We start from the raw sequence: 11,226 nt of genomic DNA, 5'->3' as shown, positions 1-11,226 counted from the left end.
TATCATTAAAAATTATTTTTTTATTTTGTACGAACAAAATAAATATATCGAAAAATATAAAAACAATAAAAAATTATACTTCAGAAGTTTATTTAGTATCAAAAACGTAAAATATTTGAGTAGCCAAGACATAGCCAAAGATTGCAGCGCCACAGCACTGGCGAAAATTTAAATTCGCCGACTGGAATTCTTTCGGATGATTGACTTTCGGATAATCGACGCTCTACTGTATTCTGAAAATTTATTTGCTTTTTTTTTAATATATATAGTCGCACCCTTAGATATAGGAGGTTAGCACACAGAGAATAGGATCAAGATCGAAATTGGAGAGTGGTGAAACTATTCGGAAGCAACTCCAAAGTTATTTGTGAAAACGAGAGATCCAAGAAGATATTTTGGAAGGACATCGTGATCGGATTCAATTTGCTTATAGAAAGTTTGTTTAGTTATGGCAACGCAACACTTGGGCGATCTGCCTAGGGGAATGCCTTCCGGGAGGTCTTTTTAAGGGAAACTGGCCCCTATTTAGGCGTTACAGACGTGGAGAAACCCGGAAAACTCTACGTGGCCTGCCCGTCCGAGCGAGGCGCGAACCCACGACCGAACTCCGCTTGGCCACTGGTGGGTCCCTTATCTAAAGATACGTGGAACTCCGGGTACCATCTTTCCTAAATTTTTTTTTTCCCTTCTTAATCTTGCTCTATCCGCCTGTTTTCTCTGTTTAGTATTAACATGGTAGTCTGATGTTCTGAAGAGCCGGGATCGAATCCAGACGAGTCGAAAAGCGTAGGAATCTCTCGGGGATGATCTATCTAAATATATGGGCCCAGTTCTTCGCCACCTAACCACCTAACCGAACCCATAATGGGCTTTCTAAAATGCTAAAAAGATCCTCAGTGCATACAGGGCACAAAGAGTTAATAAATACAGATAATATCTTTAAACTATCGATTGTATGGAATAAAACTAGCAAGACTGAATTAACAAATTTTTAAAATTTTATTTTTTCTATCGAAATATTATTTGATATATTTGGATTTAGTTTCTTTAAAAATATATTTCGAACTCAAATTAGAAAAAAAAATTCCTCCCAAGAATGGCGCTGAAGTGCAGAAGAGGTAAATAGAGAATATTTCATAGTTATTTTTGTCGAAATTTATGCATGTTTCGTAAATGATACTGAATTCAGAGATATGGTTTTTTGATTAAATGTTAAGCAATAAAATAAAAATTGACTGTATCCAAATTATATTTTAATTTCGAACCGCCGCTCTAGTTATATTTCTTTATGATCTATCATAAAGAAATATAACTAGAGCGGCGGTTTTGTATTGAGCCGCTTGTTCTCTCTGATGCACTTTGTACGGGCGCACAGGAGCGCCCGTACGTTGGGGAACTTGGGGCATGTGTCCCCTCTTTCGTCTTGGATGCTCTTTTCCTAATCTTGAAGCAGGCCCGAAATTCCATTATCAACGAACAATTGAAAATTCATGACTTCTAGCCTATTCTGCAAATATTGATATAAAAATTAAACTTAATATTTATTTGATGAATAATCAATATTTCTTGTGATTACAATTCAAGGGTTCCATGAAACAAGATGTCTAAGTGCACTCTTTTCAGTAAAGTGTTTTATGTACAGTACAGTCGACCCCCCTATAACACTGTTTATAATTCCGTTTTATATGAACTCCATGTTGTACGAGTCACTTAGATTTTACAAACACGTGTGCCGGGCTGTGAACGGCTCTCGTATGTTGGCCATACCTGCCGTAGACCATCACTGACGCGCAATTGACTGATTGCCCCTGGATGTCGGCTTCTTACTGAAACACAGCTTCACTATCATCAAATGTCACGGCACGCCTCTGCTGTTTTCCACCACCTATCAACAATAACTTAATCAACGGACTTTCAAGAAAATAAAACTCATCAAGTTCGTCCATTTTGCTGGGAGGCAGAAAGGTACTGACTGTCAGAAAACGCGCACAGTGTAACTACCTTGTTCTGACGAGGATTTCGGACGTACTCGTCAGAACAAAATTTCGTCAGACTTCGCATCCATAATAACCGTAGCCTTAGAACAGTAGGTTGCTATCGTGACCGCTCGACCATCCGGCCGTCACCAGAATGCTTATGTGAAGGGGTAGGATTTATTTATAACATGATGAGGATTTCAAGGTCGTTTTCGCTGTTATTGTCACCACCTGAAAAACGCTTTTACCTACGTTTTCAAATCTGCCGCTGCGATCAGGTCACAACTCTGGCCCCTCACATATAAAATAATGCAACGCACTAGAGCTGAGTTTCTCAACGTGGGACGTTAGGGGCAATTTGGTTGTTTTGGGGGCAACCAAAACAACCAAAGAAAATAATTAATATTTTCTTTGGTTAAAATTAATAATTAATAATTAATATTTGTTACATATATAGGCCTATATATACAGTAGAGCGTCGATTATCCGAATCGATTGGGGACTGGGGTTGTTCGGAAGATCGATGTTTCGGATAACCGATCATGCACGGAAAATATATTAATTTATACCATCTTGACATTTTTCTCCGTTCTGTGTCGCTTCGCGTTGAATTTTCGTCGATGTTAAGCCTCACGAAGACTATTGTATCATTAAAAATTATTTTTTTATTTTGTACGAACAAAATAAATATATCGAAAAATATAAAAACAATAAAAAATTATACTTCAGAAGTTTATTTAGTATCAAAAACGTAAAATATTTGAGTAGCCAAGACATAGCCAAAGATTGCAGCGCCACAGCACTGGCGAAAATTTAAATTCGCCGACTGGAATTCTTTCGGATGATTGACTTTCGGATAATCGACGCTCTACTGTATTCTGAAAATTTATTTGCTTTTTTTTTAATATATATAGTCGCACCCTTAGATATAGGAGGTTAGCACACAGAGAATAGGATCAAGATCGAAATTGGAGAGTGGTGAAACTATTCGGAAGCAACTCCAAAGTTATTTGTGAAAACGAGAGATCCAAGAAGATATTTTGGAAGGACATCGTGATCGGATTCAATTTGCTTATAGAAAGTTTGTTTAGTTATGGCAACGCAACACTTGGGCGATCTGCCTAGGGGAATGCCTTCCGGGAGGTCTTTTTAAGGGAAACTGGCCCCTATTTAGGCGTTACAGACGTGGAGAAACCCGGAAAACTCTACGTGGCCTGCCCGTCCGAGCGAGGCGCGAACCCACGACCGAACTCCGCTTGGCCACTGGTGGGTCCCTTATCTAAAGATACGTGGAACTCCGGGTACCATCTTTCCTAAATTTTTTTTTCCCTTTCTTAATCTTGCTCTATCCGCCTGTTTTCTCTGTTTAGTATTAACATGGTAGTCTGATGTTCTGAAGAGCCGGGATCGAATCCAGACGAGTCGAAAAGCGTAGGAATCTCTCGGGGATGATCTATCTAAATATATGGGCCCAGTTCTTCGCCACCTAACCACCTAACCGAACCCATAATGGGCTTTCTAAAATGCTAAAAAGATCCTCAGTGCATACAGGGCACAAAGAGTTAATAAATAATATCTTTAAACTATCGATTGTATGGAATAAAACTAGCAAGACTGAATTAACAAATTTTTAAAATTTTATTTTTTCTATCGAAATATTATTTGATATATTTGGATTTAGTTTCTTTAAAAATATATTTCGAACTCAAATTAGAAAAAAAAATTCCTCCCAAGAATGGCGCTGAAGTGCAGAAGAGGAGGATCTAAGATGGAGGCCGGCAGCTGTAGTTCAATAACCTGTCATAGGAATACGTGAGAATGTATTGTGTGTTTTAATCAAACAAAACTGATTATAAACATGGGTGAAACAAGCGATATTAGTGTTAAATATCAGAAACTAGCAGCGGAATATTCAAAGGTAAGTTTTAAAATATAATTTTGTTTGATATTGCATTTTGATTCGAAATTTATTGTAATATTAATAAAAATATAGAATTTGATTCTGATGAAACCGTGTTGTTGTTATTAAGCTGTTTCTTTGCAGACACACTAAGGTGACATATATCAACACTTGGCAACTTATTGACTATTTATTCAGTTGGGACGCCTTTTACATTACGCGTTTCGGGCATTGGCCCCTCTTCAGCCAACTANTCAATAAGTTGCCAAGTGTTGATATATGTCACCTTAGTGTGTCTGCAAAGAAACAGCTTAATAACAACAACACGGTTTCATCAGAATCAAACGAAATTGTTAATATAGAAACGGCAGTTATCGACCAAAAGAAAAGGAAAACATGTGTACAGTTCATTATCAAGAAAAGATACAAGTTGGCTGAAGAGGGGCCAATGCCCGAAACGCGTAATGTAAAAGGCGTCCCAACTGAATAAATAGTCAATAAGTTGCCAAGTGTTGATATATGTCACCTTAGTGTGTCTGCAAAGAAACAAAAAATATAGAATATTAAGACCATTCATTTTTAATGTTTATATGTAGATTTTTATATAATTGTAATACATATGAATTATAACAGGTCTTTTTTTTAATAATTATATTTCTTTAAACAAAATTAAATGACGAAATATAATTTAATATCTTTTATTCCTGTTGGTATCATATAAGCAACATATAAATAACAATATGCAATGCAAAAAATCAAATGTTAGTGCATTGGCAATGAGGAAAAAAATGATAATGTTTATTTGTTTGACAAGTCTTTACTTCACCTTATTAGTCCCACTCTTGCGGTTGCTACGCAGATTGCTTTTTACCACTTTTCCCTACCCTTTGTCAAATTTCGATCAATTCCAAGAGTATAAATATCATTGAGCACATGATCAAACTGTTATCTTCTTGGTCTACCACTTCTCCTCTTTCTGGGTTTTGTTTTTGTCGTAAGTTTTCCGACATAATTCGAACCAAATTATTGCTTTTACTTGTTTATTCGGTAAGTAAATGCAATAATTTTCAGTAAGTGGAATTTCTGGGATTTTGAAAATATGGATGCTACTCAAGTAGATTTAAGCAGATACCAAGGAACATGCCACTGTGGGCCCCATTGCATAAAATGATTGTAGCTTTAAAAGTTACAAATTGCAAAAAAAAATGTTTTGTAATATGATACAAGCTACTAGTCACAAGCAGTTTTAATTGCATAAAGTTATTTATAATGACGTGCTGGATTTATATTTATTTAAAATTGCAATATATGCACATAAATATGCAAGTAAAAATGCCTAAAATATGCATTATGCATGTTAAAAGCATCACTAATATACACTAAAATCTGTAGGTTGAAATGTATAATGTACTTTTCTGTCTGTGAGCAAATCCTACTAGAGTCTATTACATTACTTTTTAGGTAGGAGAGATAAACATACAACAGTAAGCGACATGAGGGATTTGAAAATTATGATGTCACAAAACATATATTAGAATGTTTTATGTAGGAGATGCAGAATCAAGTCAATTACAAATAAAATTTTGTGATCAACAAAATTTTATAATTTTCTATGCTATTTAATCAATCATTATTGAATTTATTTCTATATACAGTATACAATTGAAGAGCCTATTTCCAAAGCAACTTATCTCCATGGAAGATGTTTATTTCTTATCTCCATGAAATATCCTTTTGAGAAAACAAGAAAATATGTTCTTGTTTTCTCAAAAGGATTTTTCATGGAGATAAGTTATTGAGAAATATTGTTTATAACATAACATATATTTTAAAATGCTTTACAAAAACATAAACTAAATGATTTTACAAATTAGTAAAAAAAGTAACTTTTGTCAGAATATTATTACATGCACTAAGCACTATATATATATATATAAAATTAATTTTATTTTAATAAAATAAAGAGAGATATGAATTCCTATCTGAAAGGATTAATTTCTTATTAAAACTTATTAATTATACAGAAAAATAACAGAGAAATGGATATATTGAAGAGTGGGTATCAAATGTTCAATTAGTAATAGAATAGAAATTATATATAATGTACAGTACATTTCAATACTTAGAAAATCTGTATTAACTTTAATATATATAAAATCAATAGAAAACAAACAAAATAAATTTCTATATGTAATAAAATTGTAGGTATATAAAATTGCTATGCAAAAAACAGCTAGGATGAATAAATCATAACTATATAAGTAGATTAAACACTATTAACAGGAAGAGTGTTTACAGAAGAGTGTTTTTTTTATTTCCTATTATTATTACTTATTCATCTGTTATGTTTTATTTATTTTAATTTTTTTAACTTTTGTTATTTCTTTTTGGGGTTTATTATCTGGGGGCTGAAATCAATTGTCTTCAGACTTTTCTACTTATTAAAAAAAAGAGGAGGAGGAGATGATGAGAAACAAGATAAACATGTGGTTATTTGATTTGATAAAAAAATATAAACACAATAAAAGAATAAAATATATCAGGAATAATGATATATTTAAATGAATGGAAGTATTACAATAAGAAATACAGCTATCTGTAAGATATTATAAAACAACACAAAGCATTTTGTACATTCTTTAAAAAGTTTACAAAATAAAAATGACACTAGTATTTTCTAAAAGAAAAAGTTTAAAAACAAATGAAAGGAATATTGAAATGTCATTATATTTAACTGAAACAAACAGAACAATATTTTACAAAAAAGATAAAAGATGCCTGAAGTAATTGAAATTGGTAAATTATTCCTTTTATTATCGCTTATAGATGTATTATTAAATGTAAATAATTTATATTTGTGGACTGAGGAGTTATGTAATAATAAGCCCAAAATATATTTTTGAAATGTAAATATTAAACATGAAAATATTTTTCTTGTTCTAATACTATTCTGTGAGAATTTAAGTAATAAAATGAATGATTAATCCAATTTCAATTTTATTAGACATCTGAAGATAAATATACTTGTTACAATAATTTTAAAAATATGATGATTTAGAACATTTAAAGTAACATAGTTATAAAATAATATAGAAAAAAATTATATAAAAAATGAATAGAAGCAAAGATGAAAAAAGAAATAATTTTTTAATGTATTAAGAAACTAACAATTAATGAGCAATTAAACTATTTTGACATCATTACAATGCTGGGCTGCAATTTTTAATCATATTTTTAATTTATTTAATTTAAAATATTAGCTTTTCTCAAATTAATAGTGTCGTTCTTATACATCATACTTTTCCTGTTATAATGCCAGTCATCTAACTCCTTTCAGGGGAAAATTTTTGAATTAAAATAATATGACTTCCAATCCAAGTTGGAAGTTCATATATAGTTAATTGGGGCCACCTGCCGCTAAGCTTTTTATATCTGGTCTCAACTTTCATCTATCTCGCTCCATTCTCGGGATTAAGGGAGGACAGACAGAAACAGTGGGAGTTTATAAGGTCTACAAGGTTTTCAAATTACAGCCCAAAAACATAGGCATCAGAATTAATTTTTTCAAAATGAAACCAGAGAGCCACAATTTACAGCTTGAATTTACATATCAATTAGTAAATTCAATTTTACAAAAAAATAAATAATATGGACAACAAAAAATTGGCAGTTTGACTACTATGGTAGCAGGGTAGACTTATGAAATTTATGCTTTGTTATAGACAAAGATCTTTCAGAATTTATTAAGTAGAAACAATAAATGGAATATTAACAACTATTAGAAACATTTACAAAACAATAACTTTAAAATGAGAGAATTAAATATATTTAACTTCAGAATTGAGATAGGAAATGAGAATATTCTTAAACCTAACATTTGAGGAATTTACTTGATGAAAATAACAGATCAAATAAAAATATACGATAGCAAGTGACTATCACATGTTCAATGTATATTTTAATTTCATTAAGTAATCTCTTTAGTTTAAAATTAAGAATTCATAAATGCTTGTTATATAATTAAGGATATCAAAATCACATTTAAACAACTAGTTGTATATTATAGTGACATTGTCACAATGCTGAGCTGCAATTTCTGATCATATTTTAATTAAAAAAAAATCGTATGACTTCCAGTTCAGACTGGAAGTTCTTATGTAGTTAATTGGGTCCTCTGGTCCTTAAGCTTTCTTTATCTGATCTTTATTTTCATCTGTGTAACTGTTTTTGAGATAAAGGAAGGACAAACAGATGGATGACGGTGGGAATCTATAAATAAATCTATTTAGCTAACACAATATTTAAATTAATTATCTAATTTTAATTATGCAAAGCGCATCAACGAAGAGCAAAGCAATCTGTTAAAATAAAACAAATTTTTGTTATATTATTATCCAATTATCTATATATATAAAAATGAGTGTGTGTGTGTGTGTGTGTGTGTCTGTCTGTCCTTCATGCATTACCACACCGTTTATCCGATTGCCGTGAAACTTTGGGAAGTTGTTTAATATACTCAGGCGAAGGTTTGTGGCATAGTATGATTGCCATGAAACTTTGGAAAGTTTTTTTAATTTTTTAATACACTCCCGCGAAGTACATTTATCCTACGATAGATGGCACGCGTTTACACGAGCATTCGCGCACAGTGTGTTCGATCGATTTCAAATTGTGAAGACCATTTCCCCCCTTCAAAAAATATCTCTATATATGCATTTGTGAACTGTTATTTACGATATTTTTAATAATTTTTGTTTAATCACTTTATTTCAACTTTTTTTTTGCTAATTACGTAATCGCTCGAACTTTGTTAAAGCCTTAACTGTATCACGAACAACAACCGAAGTTGTAGAAGGAAATTCGCCTATTTTACCGATCTAGGGATCCCCCTTTTCCAAATTTTAATATCGACTCAAAATAATTTAAAAAGACAAATTACAATAAAACGGTTTATTATCCAACTATCAGAAATTTCACAACATGCCAAGGAAGAGAGGAAGGAGCAATTAAATAATTAAAATTATAAAGGATTTAAAAATATATATAAAAATGGGGAATATCGCACTTCTGACAATCGCAGCGAGTGTGTGGGCTAAATTTGGAGAATCCGTGCTTCTCGCATGGACAACTGTATGTGGCCGGCTCACGCGTCGAAAAACCTTCCGATTTATTCGTGTACACACCAGAGGGAAAAACAAAAAATATCGTGTATCCACAAACACTCCAATAAATAAATAGAATTGAAACGACACTTTGAAATGTTTTCCCGATGAAAATGAATAATAATAATAAGTTTCAATAAAAATAATAAAATGTAAATTGAATTTTATCATAACGAGTTTGCTTGAATTTCCTTTCTTCTGAGATCACAGCAATGCGCGACGGGTAAGCTAGTTATAAATAAATAAATAACTGATCTCCTGTTTTATAGCTTCTGTCTAGCCAAAATCTTTTAAAAAGTTTTGTAAATATGTCTCTCGTATATTTGTATGGCATTTACAATATAAATATTTAGCTCCTGTTAATTTTGTTAGGCTGAAACTCTATAATAACATTATAAGTTTCATACATATTTCTTTTTAAGAATTTTTAATTGAAATGTTAAAAATTATTAAAGTAAGTCTTCACTTTCCTAATCAAGAAATGTTATAACTTCATTTTTATTCATGGAATTACACCTAATTCTGTTTTTTACATGGATATTTTTTACACAATTTTGATTTAACACAATTCAGGAAAAAATTCAATAATTCCTTTTTTTTTATTTTTTTACACAATTTGTTTTAATCTAATGTTTCTATGAATTTCACCTTTTAATTTAAAAATCGTTATTTTATTTGAATTCTTAGAACATGTATTTAAGGCTGTTACACATACTTAATTAAATTTTAAGATTTTTTTTTAATAACTTATTTGAACCTATATAGCTACAGTCTTTCATTTTGACTTTGTCCTGTGATTGAAGCAGTCAAAAAACTTCAGTTTGACAGTTACTTTGAATTTTTCAATATGGATTAGATTTTGTATGCCATTTGATGTTAAAAGGTAGAAATATTTTGTATTTTATTTTAAAAGTTGAATAAAAAATAAAATTTATGCAAATAATATAACTCGTTAAATTTTGCTAATAGGCTACAGTTGTCCTGGTTTACTAAATAAAATTGAAATATTTTGTATAAATATATCCTATTATATTAATTGCTTTATTGTATTATTTTTTACTAGTTTTTAAGGTCTGGAATCAAGAACAGTATATCTTTTACACAGATTTTTCAGGAACATATGTGGTATATACCCTGTAAAAACAGAATTGAGTGTATATTAAATTCTTGAGAATGAGTTTTGAAAGATTTTCTTTTCAAGAATATTCTAATTAGAACTTTTTAATGATTTCATTGGGAAGTTTATAACTGTTCTATAACAACAAAAATTTATTAAGATATAAAAATGTTTTTCATATGTGTAAATGATTGTGTTAAGAGATATGGCATCAGTTAAATCAAATACAAATAGAAATACAAACATAAAAATGGAAAAAATACAAAATATAGGATTGAAATAGAATAAAAACAAAAATTTTTAAAGTAAATACAGCTTAAATATGTACAGTAATACCCCGAACTTACGCGATAGGTGGGACCGAGCGGTAACCGCATAAGTCGAATTCGCGTAAGTTGGGGTATAATTTCGCATATAAATACTAGTGATGTGCCGGATCATTAAAAATGTATATCTGCGGATACGGATACGGATCATTAGAGTCTAGATCCGCGGATACGGATACGGATCTCAACTTTTGTACCAGTCAGCGCCGGTGCATGTGACCTTGGACCGATAGTTGACGCTTTGCGTTAATAATGCGACGTGTTTTGACTTGCACTGCACGTGTTTTTGTTTATAGTGTGAAAGTGTGCTAAATTAGGATTCACCACAAAGGCAGACAGGATAAAGTAACAAAAGTTGATATAATTTTCCAATTAAGCTATTTCGCGTCTTTATACAGATTCTATTTCAAGGGGTTCCAACTTCACAGTACAAACAGTAGCATGCGAAATTACAGAGATAATAATAGTTCGCTGTATCCAAAGCACGTGTACAATACAGATCTCGATCGCGACAATATAACCCGGAACCTTAAAACTAACCTTAAACACTTACTTAACACTAATAACAGAAAAAGGGATAAAATTAAGAAGACAGAAAAAATGGTAGATAAGATAGAAATAGGGATATCTGGGGTTTTGTCCCTTTTTTCGGCTTGTTTCTTTATGCGTACTGTTGGGTGGGATAACACACGTCCTTCTCCTATAACTGGCCAGTTCTCTTCTTCAATAATTAGGATTTTTCCTT

General features: G+C 31.5%; 1 protein-coding gene across 1 annotated transcript in view; it reads left to right on the top strand.

Moving 5' to 3' along the window:
* The first annotated feature begins 978 nt into the window (after positions 1-978).
* LOC111618811 (protein phosphatase 1 regulatory subunit 21-like) overlaps positions 979-11,226 on the top strand; it is a 53,194-nt gene continuing 42,946 nt past the window's right edge. The window contains exons 1-2 of the mRNA XM_023360384.1: positions 979-1,118; positions 3,734-3,894. Coding sequence (XP_023216152.1) covers positions 3,835-3,894 — 60 coding nt within the window. The 5' untranslated portion in view covers positions 979-1,118; positions 3,734-3,834. The remainder of the gene's footprint in view (positions 1,119-3,733; positions 3,895-11,226) is intronic.

This window comes from Centruroides sculpturatus, unplaced genomic scaffold, assembly GCF_000671375.1.
Source record: "Centruroides sculpturatus isolate CEXI.00-Female unplaced genomic scaffold, Cexi_2.0 scaffold13, whole genome shotgun sequence".
Lineage (NCBI taxonomy): Eukaryota > Metazoa > Arthropoda > Arachnida > Scorpiones > Buthidae > Centruroides > Centruroides sculpturatus.
This window is presented reverse-complemented; position numbering and strand designations above follow the sequence as displayed.